Below are 20177 nucleotides of genomic sequence, written 5' to 3'. Positions count from 1 at the left end.
ATGGAAACTGAGCAAATTCCCAGTGACTTGAGAGGTGCCAGAACTGTTACCATATTCAAGACAGGAGATAGATTAAATTGCAGCAACTATTGTGGTATTGCACTCCTGTCCATAGATGGGAAAATCCTTGCCCACATTCTCCTCAATAGACTCACTTCCTCACTGAGGAGATCCTGCCCAAGTCCCGGGGTGGTTTCAGACCACACAGAGAGACAGTAGACATGCTCTTAATTTCTAGACAGCTGCCACAGGCAACACCAAGATCTTACATGGCCTTCACTGACCTGACTAAGGCCTTTAATTCAGTCAAAAGAGAGGCCTTATGAAAGATCCTGATGAGAACTGGATGCTTGCCAAAATTTGTTACCATCAGCAGATTTCTTCATGACATGACAGCACTGCCCGAAGCAATGGCTTGGCAATGGACCCCTTCACTGTTAGAACTGAAGCCAAGCATGGATGTGTGATTGCACCAACATGTTTTTCCATCTATATAGCACATGGGTGCACAATTATTCCAGCTGGAGGGCTGCTTCATGACTTTTGGTGAACTGTTGAGTGTAGCAAGGGTAGCCCCCGCACCTTGACAGATGCCCCGTCCCCTCGTTACCAGCTTGGTACCAGAAGTTCTGCCCCCTAACCCCTGACCTTTGCCACTAAAAGTCTTGGCCCTGGCCCCAAAAGTATTCCTTTTGGGAAGGGGGTTTGCCATCTTAGAACTGGAACCCCCCCCCCCCCCCCCCCAAATTATATACTAAAAATCTAACATCTACAATAACGTATTTTATTTTTAAAACATGTTTTTGTCCTGATTTGTGTGTGTTTGCATCATGTACATAAAGGTGATTAAATAATAGCTCAAAATGAAGTCTCTCTTGTATATTGTGGGGGGGGCATGAGGTTTGTAGGGGGCTGTTAGTGTATGTGGGAGGTGTGGGGGGGTGTTTGTGTGGATGTGTGGGTGTGGATGGGGTTTGTGGGGTGTGTTGAGGCGGGTGTGGGTGCATATGTGGTGGGATGTGTGCACGTAGCTGTGAGCAAGGCTAACCCCAGAGACCCTTGGGGGTGTATGTGGGGGCTGCATATGGGGAGAGGTGTGTGTGAGGGTGCAGTGTCTGTGGAGTGTGCGATTGTGTGTGGGGGGAGAGTGTGGTTGTAGGGTTTGTGGGGAAGGGTTTCTGGGTATGGTGGAGTGTGCATTGTAGCCCTTCTCCACACCCCACCCCTCAAGCTGGTCCGCTCTTGCCCCCACCCTGCAACAGCCCAGAGCCCACACACCCTATGGCACCGCCCCACCACTGCCAACAGCACACAGCCCTAGCATGCCCACACCTGCTCCAGACTGACTGGCAGAAGCAGATCAGCCAGACGCTCACACGCTTCTGCCCCACTGGCGCTGCTGTTGCTGCAGCTGTTCAGCACGAGCAGGTGAGTCTGGAGCAGGCATGAGGCTGGTCAGGGCTGGGTGTGGGTCCCTGCGAGTACTGTGGGGCTATGGTCAGCAGCTGCTGTCTAGAAAGGCAGTCCAGTACAAAGCTGCCCCAGCCCTGCTGTGGGCCTGGCTGGTGGCAGGACATGCCACCACGGGATGATGCCTGGGCCAAGCAGGACCAAACACATGCCGCGGGCTGGACAAAGCCCCTCTGCAGGCCATATTTTGCCCACCCCTGATATAGCAGCTATTCCACATCTTACTGCTGATAGACTTCCATCTGGAGTTAGTATCCAATATTGCATGGATGGAAAGCTCCTTAATGTCAACCCGTTGTTCCAAATTCAAGATAACCAAAATCTCCATTACTGATTTTCTATATCAAAGAATCATAGAAAGTTAGGGTTAGAAGGGATCTAAGGAGGTCACATCTAGTCCAGACCCCTGCTCGAAGCAGGACCAGCCCCAACTAAACCATCCCAGACAAAGCTTTGTCTAGCTGGGTCTTAAAAACCTCCAAGGATGGAAACCCTACAGTCTCTCTGCATAGCCTGTTCTAGTGTTTTACTCCCGTCCTAGTGAGAAAGTTTTCCTCAAGATTTAACCACAAATTTCCTTGTGGCTTACCGCTATATCTGAGGAGTGCATCAGGAGCTCAGTGAACAACTGTTCCCTAGGGCACTCCTGGGGAAGACCAGGACCAATGGATATAAACTCCTGGAAGGCCACTTCAGGCTTAATGCCAGGAAAAATCTCCTTCACAGTCAGGGGTGTCCAGACTGTGGAATAAACTCCCTCTAGAGGTGGTGCAGTCACTTACCCTGGAGGTTTTCAAGAGGAGACTGGACAGTCACCTTGCTGGGGTCACTTGACCCCCAGTTGCCTTCCTGCCCAGAGCAGGGGGGCTGGACCCAATGATCTGCAAGGCCCCTTACAGCCCCTGACAATCTATGAATCTATGAACTTGAGCCCATTGCTCCTTGTTCTGTCATCTGCCCCCAATGAGAACAACCCAGCTCCATCCTCTTTGGAACCCCCCTGCAGGGAGTTGAAGGCTGCTATTCAATCCCCCTCAGTCTTGTCTTCTCCAGACTAAATAAGCCCAGTTCCCTCAGCCTCTCCTCAGAAGTCATATGCCCCAACCCCCAACCATTTTTATTGTCTTCCGCTGGACTCTCTTCAATTTGTCCACATCCTTTCTGTAGTGGGGGGCCCACAATTGGACACAGCACTCCAGATGTGGCTTCACTAGTGCCAAATAGAGGGGGAGAATCACTTCCCCTCAATCTGCTGGCAATGTTCCTACCAATGCAGCCCAGTATGCTATTAGCTTTCTTCACAACACAGGCACACTGTTGGGTCATATTCAGCTTATTGTCCACTGTCACCCCCAGGTCCTTTTCTGCAGAGCTGCTGCCCAGCCAGTCAGCTCCCAGCCTATACTGATGCCTGGGATTGTTCTGTCCTAAGTGAGCCTCATGAGATTAAACCTATACCCAGCTGCTTCTACAGTCTGCCCAGCACCCCCCTCCTGGACACAACAGGCACATGCACTTAGGCTGCTCTGACATCCTCTAATTACAGTGCATCAGAGCAGACACTGCAGTTAAAGCCAGGCAGTGATGGAGCAAGATGGCTAAGAACAGAGAAGAGGCTTTGGGATCTGGTCAGAAACCAGGTTGCTAATCCATACCGCCTCTGCATCCCTTTTCTCTAGCCCATGAAGCCTGCATGCTCCTTCATTAAGTTGGCATGCTTTATGATCTCCAGGAATCATTCTTCTTAGGCCCAGCAGAGTGTGTCCATTCCCTCAGCCACAGAGAAGCATTTACATCCCTGAGCACATAAATGGCTCCAGCAAACTCTCAAACTTTATAATCCCCATAAATACTACCTCCACATGGGCAACTTGTTGACCTTCCTTTCCACACCTCACCTGCCCCTGCCATAGCTGTTCCTGGAGATCTTGCTGACAGCTTCACCTCATCATGGCCCAAACTGACCTCATAATTTGACCTCCTGAACCTTCTGCACTGCCCTCAGGCTCCAGTACCACTGATACCACCCTGTGCTCCTCCCTGTTGCCCAGGAAGGCACCCTTGACTCTTCTTGCCACACATCCAGGCTGCATCCAAAAACCTCATTTCTTCTTAGAAGAGCAAAACTCATATCCAGTGAGATGGCCCAACACCCTTAGTCATACCTCGCTCCTTTCCTAATGGTGTCACTGCTTGCTCCAGCACTCCAGTCTGCCAAACCCTGCAGCTCCTCTAAAACACACTAGAAAAATTGTCTTCCTCCTCCACACAATGAGCCGTAACAGGCTTCTCCTTACCGTCCTCCCCAGCTCTTGCTTGCCCATCCCATCGGTTTGAAACTGCTCCCACTTCCTACCAACCCCATGCAGGGCAGCTGCACCCAGCACCACAGATCCATTTGTGGCAGAAAGCCACCTTGATTTCTCCCCAAAATCTCTGCCCTGTGACACTGTGACTAAAATCTCTGAGCTGCAACCATTTGATTAGGGTGGGCCCTGCACACAGGGGACCGCACCCTCAGCCTGTCTATTTAGGTAACTTGAGCTGGCTGCATTCCTGAGGGAGGGGGGGAAACCTGTTCCCTCTGCCCACGGGACGGGCATCTGCCACCTGGGTGAGGGGCATCTACCTGGGGAGCTGGAATCTGCCCGGTAACAGGTGATGTATTTCAAATTGGTTGGCTGACAGCCAACTGGGGCTGACCTCCACTGGACCAGGTGAATGAGGTCACAGGGGCTATATAAGTTAGGGGCGGGAAGGAGGCAGTCTCTCTCTTCAGCCATGAGGTGAAGCAGCAGCCATGAGGAGGACACAGAGAAGCCTTACCATCTGAAACTAGCTCTCTCTCACCCCAAAACTCATGAGCAAGGAACTGCCTGCCTCCAGAGGGAAACTTCACCTGCCTTTGGAAGATGCATGTGAGTAAGCTACTCGAGACCTGATTAGATATCTAGCTGGCAGTAACTCAGATGCGTGATCAAAAGGCTACCTCAACCACACTGTTTGCTCTTTAGGATTTCTAAGATATTGCTTAATCCTGTACCCTAGTTTACCCTACCCCTTGTAATCAATAAAGTTCACCTTTTTGACTGGTGTGGGAGACTTATTGAGGGGTGGGTCTAAATTATGCCTAAGAGACCCCTTAGGTCTGCGGACTAAGGGAGACTTTACTTTTTGCCCCCTGACTTGGGGAAGTGCCCCAAGTGCCTGTACTGGGTCGAGTACCCGTCGGACTATTAGGCCTGTGTTTCCCCGAGGACACAGGGCCGAGACAGTCCCTTCTCGGGGTGGTGGCGGTGACGTTACCCCCAGACTAGGAAGTGTGCTCCGGGAGAGGGGTCGGCCGAGCATAAGGTGCCCCTAGGGAGGCATTCAGAGCCTGGCAGGTGGTCGAACACAGAGAGGTGGGCAGCTCAACACAGGAGCGCCCCTACTGGCCCGCCACACCATCCAGTTTGAATCTCCCACTACTGCATGAATCCTACCACACTCCCTCTGTACACAGCCCCTCAAACAATCCACCTCTTCCACTGTGCCCCAAGAGGGGAGCTTACAGGTCTGAACAAGAATCTTAACACCATCACTAGACATCCCAGCTCACCCTGCCTGCTATGCCTCTGGCATTTAGACTGAAAACCCGCCTATCTTCTGGCGTGGATGCTTTGCCCCAAAGTTTGGTGTCATCGGCGAACTTGGCCAGTCCACTCCTGACTCCAATGTCCACATCGTTAATGAAGATGTTGAACAGTATGGGTCCCAGGACAGAGCCTTGAGGGACCCCACTGGTCACAGGGCACCACGATGAGTGACTGCCATCAATTACAACCCTCTGGGTCCGATCACAGAGCCAATTTCCCAGCCAGCGGATCGTGGTGGAGCCAAGGCCACAACTGCCCAGTTTAGCCAAGAGGTGATCATGGGATACCAGATCAAAAGCTTTTTTGAAGTCAAGATATATGACATCAATCTCTTCTCCCTCGTCCAGGTGATAGGTCACCCAGTCATAGAAGGAAATGAGATTGGTCAAACAAGACCTACCCGCAACAAACCCATGCTGGCTATCCCTCAGGATGTTAGCCTGGGCCAGTCCCTCAAGGATGGCCTCCTTAATAAACTTTTCTAAGATCTTCCCCAGGATAGAAGTCAGGCTAATGGGCCTGTAGTCAGCCGGATCCACTCTCCTCCCTTCCTTGAAGATTGGCACCACATTGGCCTTCTTCCAGTCTTCAGGCACTACACCAGAGCTCAGGAGTTTTCAAAGATCCGTGCCAGGGGCTGGGCTATGATGCTCGCCAGCTCCTTGAGTACCCTGGTGCAGATTGTCAGGGCCGGCTGACTTGAAGGTATCCAGCTTCTCAAGATGTTCCTTCATGAGGTCAGCATTTATGGAGGGTAGGGGATCCCCATCACCCGGATCTCCCTGTCCCATAGCAGGCATGGGTGTCCCATGGGACTGATGAAAGACTGACGCAGCACCAAACTTAAGATTTTTCCTTGACAGGATTCACCATCCAGCATGAGGTGGCAAAGGCCTGCAGCAAGGCAGCAGCCCTAGACTTCAGGAGGGCGGACTTCAATGAGATAAGGAGAACAGTCGGGGAGGCACTGAGGTCCCAGAGGGGAGGGGAGCCAGGTGTCCAAGGAGAGTGGTCGCTCCTTAAGGAGATGATCCTCCAAGCCCAAAGGGAGGTAATTCCCAACACGGATCAAAGAGAACAGGAGGGTGCAAAAGCCCCATGGCTCACCAAAAGCATCCGGGAATGTCTCCTAGCTAAAAGGGAGGCACACACCCAATGGAAGGGAGAGGCCATCACCAGGGAGGACTGCACTGTGGTTGCTTGGGGCTGCAGGGGGGGGTCAGGAAGGTCAAGGCGGAGATGGGACTGGGACTAGCTACCTGGATCAAGGATGAGAAGTCCTTTTTTAAATACATAGGGGGCAAAAAGAAGGTACCGGGTAATGTGGGCCCCTGCAAGACACACTAGGAAATCTGGTCGTCACACCAGACAGCAAGCTAACCTATTTAACAATTTCTTTGCTCCCATTTTCCTGAGCAGGGACTGTATCAGCGCTCCTGCAGGCCCCAGGGCAGGTGCACCTAGGCCAAGGGTCAGTGAGGATATAGTCAGGGAACTTCTGGAGGGACTGGACATATTCAAATCAGTTGGTCCAGATGATCTCCACCCCCAAGTGCTGAGGGAATTAGATAAGGTCATTGCAGGACCCCTGGCACAGCTGTACAAGCACTCATGGTGGTCTGATGTGGGGCCAGAGGACTGGAAGAGGGCCAGTGTGGTTCCCATCTTCAAAAAGGGGAGAGGAAACTATAGGCCAGTTAGTCTCACCTCGATCCTGGGTAAGCTTTTTGAGAGAATTAGTCTGGCGCATGTCTGCGAGGGGCCAGCAGGGGAGATTATGCTTAGGGGCAACCAACACAGGTTCATTAGAGGCAGGTCCTGTCAGATCAACCTGGTGGCCTTCTATGACCAGGTCACCAAATCCTTAGATGCAGGGGTAGCAGTGGACGTAGCTTTTCTGGACTTTAGGAAGGCCTTCAACACTCTCACCCCGTTCTCATTAAGAAACTGGGGGACTGTGGTGGCGACACCTACACAGTCAAATGGGTCGCCAACTGGCTGGAGGGCTGCACCCAGAGAGAGGTGATGGATGGGTCATTTTCGACCTGGAGGGATGTGGGCAGTGGGGTCCCCCAGGGCTCGGTCCCTGGGCCCGCACTGTTCAACATCTTCATCAGTGACTTGGACAAGGGGGTAAAAAGCACCCTGTTCAAATTTGCTGACGACACTAAGATGTGGGGGGAAGTGGGCATGCTAGAAGGGAGGAATAGGCTGCAATTGGACCTAGACAGGTTACAGGGGTGGGCGGATGAGAATAGGATGGGATTCAACACCGACAAGTGCAAGGTGATGCATCTGGGGAGGAAGAACCAGCACCATACCTACAGGCTACCTACTCCCTTCTTGTCAGTGCAGAAGCAGAAAAGGATCTTGGAGTCATCACTGATGCCAAGATGAACACAGGCCGGCAGTGTGGGGATGCGGTCAGGAACCGCACCTTGTCATGCATCCACAAATGCATCTCGAGCAGGTCCAAGGAGGTGATACTCCCCCTCTATGCAGCACTGGTCAGGCCGCAGCTGGAGTACTGCGTCCAGTTCTGGGCGCCGCACTTCAGGAGGGATGTGGACGACATGGAGAAGGTCCAGAGGAGGGCCACCCGCATGGTCAGGGGGCAGCAGGACAGGCCCTACGAGGAGAGGCTGCAGGACTTGAACCTGTTTAGCCTCCACAAGAGAAGGCTGAGGGGGGATCTAGTAGCCTGTTACAAACTAGTCAAAGGGGACCAACAGGCATTGGGGGAGTCCCTGTTCCCCTGAGCACTACCAGGAGTGACTAGAAACAACGGTCACAAGCTGGCAGAGGGTAAATTCAAATTAGATATCAGAAGGCGCGACTTCACTGTCAGGGCAACTAGGATCTGGAACCAACTTCCAAGTGAAGTGGTGCTGGCTCCTACCCTGGGGGTCTTTAAGACAAGGCTAGACAATCACCTTGCTGGGGTTGTTTGACCCCAGTACTTTCCTGCCATGGCTGGGGGTCAGACTTGATGATCTGCTCAGGTCCCTTCCAACCCTACAAACTAAGAAACTATCATCATGTGCTTGGCTTTCCTCTGGACTCCCTGAAGCTTCTCCACATTCTTCTTCAATTGTGGAGCCCAGCATTGGATGCAGTACTCCAGGTGTGGCCTCACCATGGCTGAGTACAGCGGGAGGATGACATCCTGAGTTTTGCTAGAGAAGCATCTATGGATGCAAGCCAGAGTTTTGTTCGCTTTATCAGCTGTGACATCGCATTGGTGGCTCATGTTCATTTTGTGGTCAATCATGACCCCCAAGTCCCTTTCAGCCGTGGTGCTAGTGAGTGTAGCACTACAAAGACTATAAGTGTGATGTGGGGTTCCCCCCCCCGAGGTGGAGTACCTTCCATTTTTCCATATTGAATGTTATCAGGTCTTTATCCACCCACTTTCTAAGCCTATCAAGGTCAGCCTGGATCACCAGCCTATCCTCGGATATGGACGCTCTACCCCAAAGTTTGGTGTCATTGGCAAACTTGGCCTGTCTGCTTCTGGCACCAATGTCCACATTGTTAATAAAGACATTAGAGTACAGGTCTAAGGATGGACCCTTGGGGTATACCACAGGTCTTGGAGCACCATGATGATTTACTTCTGTTGACTACCACTGTCTGGGTCCGACCTCGGAGCCAGTTTCCCAGCCATCGGACTGTGATGTAGCCGAGGCTGCAGTTCACCATTTTTTCCATGAGGAGATCATGGGACACCAGATCAAAGGCTTTTTTTGAAGTCCAGATATATGACATCAATTTTTTCTCCCTTGTCCAGGTGATATGTCACCTAGTCATAGAAGGAGATGAGATTGGTCAGGCAAATCCTACTCACAACAAACCTGTGTTGGCTGTCCCTCAGGATTTTTCCATCAGCCGGCTTGTCTAGAATGGTCTCTTTAATTATTTTTTCCAAAATCTTTCTAGGGATTGAGATCAAGCTGATTGGCCTGTAGTTCCCCAGATCTACCTTCCTCCCTTTCTTGAAGATAGGCCTTCTTCCAATCTTCAGGTACTTCACCTGAGCATCACGAATTCTCTAATATGCTTGCCAGTGGCTGGGCTATGACACCTGCCAGCTCCTTAAATACTCTGGGGTGCAAGCTGCCAGGACCCAGTGACTTTAAGGTGTCCAGCCTCTCAAGGTGTTTCTTTACAAAGTCTACACCAATGCTGGGTATAAATTCACCCTCATCCTGGCCATCCCACATCATGTCAGGTAGGGCGGTCCCTTTGGGCTGGTGAAAAATCGACACAAGTTACCCATTAAGCAGGTTGGCTTTTTCCTGGGTGTCAGTTGTCCCATCTGGTTTAGCAGTGATTCAATGCTACCCTTACTTTTCTTTTGACTCCCCACATATCTGAAAAAGGACTTTTTATTATCCTTGATATGTGTAGCCACCTGGAATTTGGTTGTAGCCTTGGCTTTCCTGGTTCGCTCCCTACAGGTACGGACCAGTGCAGAATACTTCTCCTTAGTGGTGATTCCTGTCTTCCATCCTTTATAAGCCTCTCTTTTGAGATGCTGGAGGTCCACAAGTTCCCTGCTGAGCCAAGGGGGCTGCTGTGCCCTTTTGCTACCTTTCCTCTGAGGTGGGATGGACATCACTTGTGCTTTCAGGATTGCTCCCTTAAGGAGCAACCACTCCTCTTGGACTCCCCTCCCTGTTCAGTCATGGCCCCATAGGGCCTCAACAAAAAGCCTCCTGAGTTTATCAAAGTCAGCTTTCCTAAAGTCAAGGACTTTTGCATTACTGACTGACTTGCCAGCTTTGCGATGTATAGTAAAAGTGGTCATCTTGTAGTCAATGTCTCCCAGCTTTCCTTCGATTCTTAGGTCTCTGACTAGATCATCCCCTTTGGCCAGTACCAGGTCCAGCAGCACTTCACCTCTTGTCAGTCCACAGACTTCTCGAGTCAGGTAGAGGTCATCCATGCACATGAGGAAATTTTGTGACCGTTCAGATTTGGCCAAGTGCTCTTCCCATGAGAGGTCCAGGTAGCTGAAGTTTCCCATGACAACCATGCACCAGGAGCAAGCAGCCTCAGCCAGTTCCCTGGAGAATTCTTGGTCAAGCTCTTGTTCCTGATTTGGAGGTCTGTAGTAGACTCCTACCATGGTGTCCCCTGTGCCACATTCCCCATGTATTTTAACCCAGAAGGTCTCTAGTCCTCATCCCTGGGTGCCAATGTCAACTTGCAGGGATGTGTAGCTTTCTTTGACATAGAGGTCTACACTCCCACCCCTTTTTTCCACATGATCTCTCCTGTACAGGGAATAGCCATCTATACCTATGGCCCAGTCATAGGTGGAGTCCCGCCAGGTCTCTGTTATCCCTATGAGATTGTAGTCATTCGTGTTTAGCAGGAGGACCAGTTCCTCATGTTTGTTATCTAAGCTCCTGGCATTGGTGTACAGGCACATAAGCATCCCATTGGGAGCTCTAGGCTTTCTTGCACTCCCAGGAGGACACTGTTCCATGGCTGGGGTAGGAGTGGATTCCCTAGGGTGCCCTAACCTGCTGGTTTTGCAGTAGATGTTTGGTGGGCTTGCTATGGTGGTAGCCCATCCATCCCCCTGCGGGCTTGGTTTAAAGCTCGGTCAAGCAGGTCAGTTTCCTCCTCAGTGAAGTAAGGTCGAGGCCATCTCTTTCCAGCAGACCACTGCTTCTCTCACCAAAGAGCAGACTATGATCGTGGAAGCTGAAGCCTTCACAATGACACCAGTGCTGCAGTCTTCAGTTGACTACCTCAGGCCATCTCTCACTCCTCAGCCTATGGCCTGTAACTTGGAGGATCAAAAAAAGACCACCTGTGCCCCCAACCCCCTAAGCCCTGCTCCCAGAGCCCTGAAGTCACTCATGACCCAGACAGGATTGCTCGGAACTGTGTCATTCATGCCCACATGGATACGGAGAATAGGGTAGTGGTCAGAGGGCCAGATAAGCTTGGGGATCCTCTCAGCTATGTCCCGGATACAGGCCCCCAGGAGGCAGCAGACCTCCTGGGCTAAGGGGTTGGGGCAGCATATTGCTCCCTCAGTCTCCCTCATGAGGGAGTCTCCCACAACAACCACTCTGCGTTTCATCTTAGGGAGGGTGGGGATGGTAGCGGTTAGTGGTCCTCCCTTGCCTGCAGGAGCTGGCAGCTCTGTAAACTCTACTAGGGCTGCAAGAGGTTCATACCTGTTGCAAAGCACCAGAGGGGCGGGGACCCTGGTGCAGTGGGCCTTGGGGCCATTGATCACTTTGGTCCAAGCACTTAGCTGGACAGTGTGGGTGATCCTCAAGTCCTCCCTTGTCCTGGAGGGTGACCTTGGTCAACGCTCAGCCATCATGGGGTGAAGGGCCTGGCAGTAGGAGTTGATCTCCTGCTCACCATCCCTGATGGCATGCAGTCTCTGGACTGAGGCCTGGAGCTCCTTGATCTAACGCCCCAGAGACTCCAAAGTGGAGCAGACCTCACAAGGGGAGGTGGCCATGCTCCTGGTCCCATGCACCTGGACTCGTGCCAAGCAGCCCCCGCAGCCGAGAGCCAGAGGCTCCGTCCGCATGGAGCCCGGAACTGTGGTCCCGTCTGGGGAAGACCTCAGAAGTGCCAGAGAGGGAGACTGCAGACTCCGAGGGGACCCTTGGGGTATGGTGTGTGCCCATCCGCATCGTGCTGCTGGGAGTCCAGCTACTGCTGGGACTACCTACCCTGAGGCTCCCTGGCAGGGCCTTGGGCCCTCCCGCTTGCCCTCCTGTGCGAACTCCCATGCTGGGCCCAGAAATGCACCTGTTTGCATGGCTCCCTGGGGGGCTGGGCAAAGTAGGAGCTGGGCCTTCTTCCAATTACCCTCCTTGGCTCCTCTCAGCTGCCCTGCAGCTGACTAGGTCCCTCTCTTGTCACAGACCCCACCTACCTCTGGCTGTGCTGGGGGTCTGGGTCAGGGGTCTGGAAGAATCCTGCTGGGGGGGTCCTGGGGCTCAGCGGGCAGTGCTGGATGTTCCTCATCACCTTGTTCTCCATGTACTTTGAAATAGATTTCTTGAGGACTTGCTCTATGATTGTTCCAGATATTAAGGTCAGACCAACTGGTCAGCAATTCCTTGGGTCCTCCTTCCATTTCTTTAAAGATGGATACTATATATTTGTCCTTTTCCAGTCATCCAGTGCCTCATACAAACTCCAAGACTTCTCACCGTTAATGGCCAATGGCTCCTTCCATACTCTGGGGTGCATCCTGTCTGGCCTGGCCAACTTGAAATCATTTAGCTTCTCCAAGTAATCACAGAATCATAAAAACATAGGGCTGGAAAAGACCTCTGGAGGTCACAAGAAGTGCCAGAGGCAGGGTCACTCCTGTCCAAACCACCCCAGACAAATCCTTGCCTGACCCATTACTAAAACTACACAATCGATCCTGGCAGACAACCACAAGGCACAACACCCTAACCTGCCACAGGTAAAGTGGGGGGACGATGGGAGCCAGCATCCTGCTGCTGTAAAGGTTGTTAAAATATGCTCAAGAGATCCAAGGAATAGGGTCATGCCTGTCGCTACAGAGGAAGGCAAACCCCACCCCAGATCCTTCAGCTTGTGTGTTAAATGCTGGAGTTTTGGAGAGTCCCAGATGCAGCAGGAAAACCCCCGCTAAGGGCTGCACTGGGTTTATTACATTTACTTCAGGATTCCTCAGCCTATCTGTCTGGGCTTTGCCTTCTACAAAAGCCTGGGCTCTCCAAGGGGAGAAACCACCTCCAGGAAGCAAGGAACAGGGAGAAACACTGTGAACAGGACACAAGCTCACCAGCCAGAAGGGTGCAATAAACATTCCCAGGACTATTGAGTCTGAGGCCCTTTTCACAGGCCTGGCTTTGTTTTTCCTCCAGTCAGCAGGAAGGAAACTCAAGGTACCAGCACTGATAACCAAGATGCTGCCAGCTGGGAGATGAAAGGCCACATTTGTCCTAGCTGGTCTGGGGAGAGATACGCTTGGATCCTGCCACCCCTACATGGGAGGTAGGATGCCTTCCAGGCAGTTTCCCATAGGTCACATGTCTGCAGTGACAGTTCCTAGTACAGAGGGATGCTTATGCCCTGTGACCTGCACAGCCCTACCATTTGTAACAGGACTCAAGCAGGAGTGGCCTTCCATGAGTGCTGACCTGGAGGTGGGGCACTCTGATACCCCACTGAGCATGCAGGAGGATGGAGAGGGAGGGTACAAGAGGCAGGACAGGGAGGGCTGGAAGCAGGATCTAGGCTGGAGAAGGCACTAGCTGACTGGAGGTTTGTTCAGCAGTAGAATGAGCTGGCAGGTGGCCGAGTGCTTGCATAGCCCCCACCTCCATGGGCCCCCTCTACCTCCTGAGCTCCCTCCACTGCTGCTATCTACTCCAGCACTACAGCTAGTCTCAAAGAGCTGGAGCTGCTGGCACTTCCCAGCATGCTCCTACGCAGAAGCGGCCAAGCCAGTCCCCTCACACTCCTCCAGAACAATCTGTCATCCAGCTGAGATCAGGCCTGGAAAGCATCAGCCCGCAAGGTGAATGCTTCATGGTGACGAGCGACTCAGACCAAGTGCTGGGGAGGAAAATGTAGGCACAGCTTTAAACCTCTTGCCAGTGCTCCCACAACAACATAACAGAAATAATTTAAAAAAAAAGAAATAATTAAAAATCCCCCAAATCAAGCAAACTGTGCTTGAACTCCCCTGAGTCTTGACAGATTTTAAATTGAACGACTGTAGGAATTTTGCTGAACCCTCCCTGCAAGTCAAATGTGCTGGTTGTGAGCTCTGTGCCAAGGGCCCCTCCCCTCCAGGCTTACACACTGGCTGGAAGGGCTGCAGCCAGAACCACGTAGGGGTAAGCTCTGGGGTGGAGAAGTCTGAGGCAGGCCACATCCTTGCAGCTGATTTATGAATGAGATTCCACACTTGCACACCACAGGGCCCGCACAGTAGCCAGTGTAAATTGGTGTAACCCCCACTGAAGGCAACATAGCGACAGTTACTTGCATCTACTAAATAGCCTGACCTGCCAGGCGCAAAGTGCCTAAGCCCACAAACCAGTGTGGAACTACCTCCCCAGTCTGCCTGCCGAGAGCCTGAGCCAAGAGCATGGATGGATGTCTCAGCCTTAGGGCATTTTGAAGCCCAGTAACTGCAGTGTAACTGCCAGCATTGCTAGGGGTTTTATAGGTGACTAGAGGGAGGGCAGGTGTGTGAGACTGAGCTGAGAGTCAAGGGGAACTGAGGTTTAGCTTTGCCACAGCACAGAGTTCTCATCTTTCATAGATTTCATAGAAATTAGGGCTGGAAGGGTCCACGGAGGATCATCGAGTCCAGCCTCCTGCCCCAGGGGCAGGAAGTCAGCAGGGATCATAGGATCCCAGCAAGATAAGCATCCAAAGGTGTCTTGAAGGTGTTCAAAGTGGGTGCTTGAACCACCTCTGGTGGCAGTCTATTCCAAACCTTGGGGGCTTGAACAGTAAAGAAATTCTTCCTTATGTCCAACCTGAATCGGTCACGGCAGAGTTTGTGACCATTTGATCTTGTCATCCCTTGGGGTGCTCTGGTGAACAGATGTTCCCCCAGATCCTGGTGGTCACCCCTGATAAACTTGTAGGTGGCCACCAGATCACCCCTGAGCCTGTGCTGTTCCAAGCTAAAGAGCCCCATGGCTCTCAGCCTGTCATCGTAAAGTCTGTTTTCCTGACCTCTGATCATGCGCGTGGCTCTCCTCTGGACTCTCTCAAGTTTCTCCACATCCTTTTTGAATTGTGGAGCCCAAAACTGGATGCAGTACTCCAGCTGCGGCCTCACCAAGGCTGAGTACAAGGGGAGAATGACATCCCGGGATTTGCTTGAGAAGCATCTATGGATGCAAGCCAGCGTTTTGGTCGCTTCACTAGCCGCAGCATCACATTGCAGGCTCATGCTCATCTAATGGTCAGTCATGACCCCCAAGTCCCTTTCATCTGTAGTGCTAGCCAACATAGCACTGCCGAGCCTATAAGAATGCTGCAGGTTTTTCCTTTCAAGGTGGAGAACCTTGCATTTTTTGGTGTTAAACACCATCAGGTTCTCGTCCGCCCATTTCCTGAGCCTATAAAGGTCAGCCTGGATCACCCTCCTGTCCTCAGGTGTGGATGCTTTACCCCAAATTTTGGTGTCATCGGCAAACGTGGCCAGCCTGCTTTTGACACCAATGTCCACATCATTGATGAAGATGTTAAACAATATAGGCCCAAGGACAGAGCCTTGGGGGACCCCACTGGTGACCGCGCACCACAACAATTGACTTCTGTCAACCACCACACTCTGGGTCCGACCATGGAGCCAATTCCCTAGCCAGCGGATCATGGTGGACCCGAGGCCACAGTGAGCCAGTTTTGCCAAGAGGTGATCATGGGATATCAGATCGAAGGCTTTTTTAAAGTCAAGATATATGACATCAATCTCCTCTCCCTTATCCAGGTGATAGGTCACCTGGTCGTAAAAGGAAATGAGATTGGTCAAGCAAGACCTACTCGCAACAAACGCATGCTGGGTATCCCTCAGGATATTGCTGTCAGCTAGCCTGTATAGGATGGCCTCTTTGATAATCTTTTCCAGGACCTTCCCCAGGACAGAGGTCAGGCTGATGGGCCTGTAGTTTGCTGGATTTACTTTCCTCCCTTTCTTGAAGATAGGCACCACATTGGCCTTCTTCCAATCATTGGGCACTTCACCAGAGTGCCAGGAGTTCTCGAAGATCTGTGCCAGGGGCTGAGCTATGATGCTTGCCAGCTCCTCAAATACCCTGGGGTGTAAACGTCAGGACCGGCTGACTTGTACGACCTTGGGCAAATCCCTTCAATTCTTCAGTATCTTGGTTTTGCATCTGTAAAAGGGTAGGAACAGAACCTCATTTTCCCCTACCCTCTGTCTACCATGTCCATTTAAATCAGGTGTGTCAAACTCATCTGGCTGTGGAGTTTGGATCAATGGCACCAGGCCAGTCCATGGGCTGGATCAAGCTGACAGACTCCCCCATGCTGGATCCAGCACCCACAGTACCTGTTCTAGATCCATGCAAGACATAGCACCTCTCTCGCCCTGCGCTGGTCTGGGACCTGTGCCACACACAGCACCTTCTCCAGCCAGTCTGGGACCCACACTGCTGGTCTGGGACACTGCCACACACAAAGCCTGGTTTGGGAAGCCCAGGACCTGTGCTGTATGTGTCACCTGTGTGTACCATTGGTTGCGGACTGGTTGGAGTAGGCACCACATGCAGTGTGCATCCCTGGACCAGCGGGGGGCAGGGCCAGGGTGCCCTGTGCTATGCAGTCCCAGACCAGCTGGAGCAGGCAGCAGGTGTAGCATGGATCTTGGAGTCTGAGTGGGACCGGTCCAATGCATGCCATGTGGATCAGCGTAGACCCATGGGCAGTACTGGGCTAGGTGACAGGACTCCATGGATGAAGGCAATATCTTTGACTCCCCTCATTTAAATTGTAAGAGAATCTCACAGTGAATCAATACAGTGCAAAGCAAAATGGCTCCTGAGATCAGCGCAGCCTCTGGGCACTTCTGTAATGCAGGCAACAGTGAGAATAATAATAAGGCTTTATGTTGTGACAGACGTACAGACACAAGAATGTTCGTACTGAAAGACAGAGTTCGAATGGGGAATTCCAACACTGCAGTGGCCAAAGGACCTATACTGCGGAGCTGAGCTCAGCCATTAAACTGACCACTGCAGTAGGGGGGATGGGCTGAGCTACCAGGGCAGGTCTGATCCTCACACTGCTTCACCTATAGTAAGTTTGATCCCATGAGCTAGCAGGACTCAGCATGCATGTATATCTCTGCAGGACCAAAGTGCTCATGTTGACTTTTGGATGGATATTTTCCATTCTGCATTTTAGTTCCTACTTCCCAGTTCAGTCTGAAATTAAATGCCAGAAGTATAATTAATATAGTATCTGCTGTAGCCCCCTCATCTCTTTGTCTCCTTCTCCAAGACACTGGGACAGGTTCCAAGCATCTCTCCTCCCATCATCATTACAAACACTAAAGTACAATCTCTGTAAACAACAAGGTTTATAGAAAATCTCAGAAGCTAGCGAAGGGAAAGACCTTCTGAGCTGACTCACCTCATCCAGCCCCTTCCATGGCATGCTGTTTCCTGGCCACAGAGTCTTAAGCACCTCTGCCAGGTTATTTTGACATGTGGCACTACCAGTGGATTAGCTTCCCAGAGAGAGCTCCACAGCCAAGCATCTTTCCCGACTCAACCTCCAATACCATTTCCCTTGTCATACCTTCATTGGCCTCTTTAGGGCTTCCTGAATGTCCACACGTTTCCTCATAATGGTCTGGTCCAGTTTGCGTTCGAATGCTAACAGGTCCATGTAGGCCTGGGACTCAGGAACCAACTCCCGGATCTGAGAAGGAAGCAGGGAATAACCAAATACTAGAAGCTAGAAATTTACCATAGTCCAGGAGCAAAAGTACTTGTATCAGGCCAGTCCTCAGAGGGAGGGTTAGCTCAGCTATTCTTACCTCCAGTCAATACAAGACTTCTATCTTTGTCCTAGTTTAAATCAAGAAATTAAATCTCTCCAGACTCAGAAAAAGCTGTTTTATAAAATGTGCTGCCCAGCTTCTTTTAGAGCCCTAGTGCAGACAGGACAAGGTGCAAGTTAGGCTTTTAAAAACAAACAAACAAAAAAAATTCTGTGTTCCAAGCCAAATCAAGTCCAAATTCATGAGTCAGTCCAGAACCATAAGTGGCCCTACAAGCGACAAACATCCTCCACCCCCACCAGGGGCTTCAGATATTTCCAAAGTCTTCTGGCAGGCATCCTACATGCAAGTCCAAGCCAGACGCTTAGGGTGCTGGTGGCCTGAAGTTTTGCCTACCCTCAGCCATATGGCCACAGAAGCAAGCTAGGGAGTAGCCTCCCGTTTCCATAAAGTGGGCTTTAAGCCCCAGCACCTCGCCAGGTACTAAACCACACCAGAAGAACAGTCATCCCTGGGAATGCTTAAGGAAAACTGCTTTCATGGACCCAGATGCATAGTGTTTCCCCTGCCAGGTGCAAGTTAGCCTGTGTCAGATGGGGGAGGTGAATCATGCATTTCTCCCCAGGCTTCAAGATGGCCAGTTACAGGTGTCACCATCCCCTATGCCCTGCCTGCAGTGGAGGGTGAGCACTCATTAGCCAGTACATTTTTCAAAGCACCTCTTTTTTCTGAGCTTGGCAGATGCTCAGTGCAGCTGGCAAGAGGTGGGGCAGGAGGAGAAGGAAGCTAGGATAGAGCATGGAAAAAAGAGAGGGACACAGGAAAAGACTAAAGGCCTGCACAGCTGGGCTGGATGCTTCCAGGGGAGCTCCCTTCAGCTGCAGAGCCAATGGCTGGAACTAGCGTCAAGTGTCCTAAAGTGGGATCAGTATGGCAGTGCCCCACTCCCAGCTGCCTGCAGCCCAATCCCTGCTGCTGCAGAGGCAGTGTGTGGTGCTCAGGGGGCAAGTAGTGCCCTGCCTTGTCCTCCCCTCTGGCAAACAGCAGCACCCTGAGCTGCTCCTGGCTTGTGCTGATCCTGGGAAGTTGCATCAAGTTAGAAAACCAGTCAAAAGGCTGAACACGACTTAGCCCCTAGCACAGATGGAGGTGAATCCTGTTTCCAAAGTCATTCGCTGAGGTCTCGGGTCAATCACAGCTAGGTAACAACCTTAGACATGACCACCCCCAGCTCCACTAGATGCTAAGTCACAGTGAAGATCACATTCATTGGCACATTTTCTAAACTGAGGTGTTTTCCCACATACAAGAAGCTTACCCTGAGAACATGGAGATTGGTCACAGGCCCTCGTGTCCCTCTGGTATCGCCTGCTTTGGGGAGTTTTTGTGCACACAGGGAATTGTCCTTCAAGTGCATCAGACATGGATTGCAATCAGCTAATACAGATGCTATGGGCCAATGCACAACCCACTGAGCAGAACAAGTGTATTTTTCAAAGCAGGTCCTAAAAGAGGGCCTACAACTTCTGAGCTAGTACTAATGGGGGATTTTAACTCCCTAGATACCTCTTTGAGGAAAGACCTGGTAAAACACAATGTGTCTAGCAAGGTCTAGCCCTTGTAGAGGTCAAATCTCCGTTTCAAAATGTTGATGGAACAGTGCAGGGGTCATCTATCCTGGATCTGGTTCCAACCAATAGGAATGAACTCGCTGCAAATGTGAAGGTGCTTGGAAATGTGCCAGGACTTGATCCAATGATATGATGGCAAGGCATTGGCATAGACTTCGGCAACGTCAGTTTTTACCTGACATCTGAGAAACAGCAGACAAGATCCCAGGAACAGAGGAGATAAGAGGAGCCCAGGAAGGCTGGCAGGATCCACTGGGTATGGTACTAGAGGCTTAACGCTAAACTATTCTGACATGGCAGAACCACAAGAAACTAATGCAGATACACACAAACCTTTGCTGCTACCTGAAAATCACAGGGATGCAGCAGAACCCAGATCATTCGAGCATGGGGGTCCCACAGCCGGGTGCTAAACTGAAGACAAGCCACTCAGCTGTCTGCTGCAGGTCTTGCTTCCAAGGTGCCATTCTTGCATTCAGCTGAAGCTTATCAGTGGTCCCATGCAGCTGAGCACCTAAGAGTTCCCAAAAGACTTTGCTGCAGCTCTGGATGCCCACCCTAGATACTTCACAAACCCTCTCTTCACAATGGGGATGAGGAACCTACAGGCTCTGTTATATATACAAGCAGCAGAAGGAGGGGTATTGCCCTGTGAAAGCGGACAAGAAAATAGCACAAATGTGCAATGAATAAAATCTGCAGGTAAATTTGCAGGGAAGCAAAGGCATAAAATGTGACAACTGGCAAGAGACATTAAAGACAGCAGAAAAATGGTCAATAGATATGTCAAAGGGACATGGCTGACCAGGGAAATGGTAGGTTTCATGCTCAGTAATTGGGAAATATTAATAGGATTCAAAGCCCTTTTTGCTTCAGTTTTCACAACACCCCCACTTCCACTGCCAATAACCTCTGCAAGCAGAC

At 51.3% G+C, this 20177-nt stretch overlaps 1 protein-coding gene across 5 annotated transcripts in view; it reads right to left on the bottom strand.

Annotated features, from left to right (window-relative positions):
* SMARCD3 (SWI/SNF related BAF chromatin remodeling complex subunit D3) overlaps positions 1 to 20177 on the bottom strand; it is a 160270-nt gene that overhangs the window by 55474 nt on the left and 84619 nt on the right. For all 5 annotated transcript variants that reach the window (XM_090048161.1, XM_090048157.1, XM_090048158.1 and 2 more), the window contains exon 4: positions 17418 to 17540. In XM_090048161.1, coding sequence (XP_089904287.1) covers positions 17418 to 17540 — 123 coding nt within the window. The remainder of the gene's footprint in view (positions 1 to 17417; positions 17541 to 20177) is intronic.

The sequence above is a fragment of the Crocodylus siamensis genome, chromosome 5 (assembly GCF_052110815.1).
Source record: "Crocodylus siamensis isolate JL-2025a chromosome 5, ASM5211081v1, whole genome shotgun sequence".
Classification (NCBI taxonomy): domain Eukaryota; kingdom Metazoa; phylum Chordata; order Crocodylia; family Crocodylidae; genus Crocodylus; species Crocodylus siamensis.
This window is presented reverse-complemented; position numbering and strand designations above follow the sequence as displayed.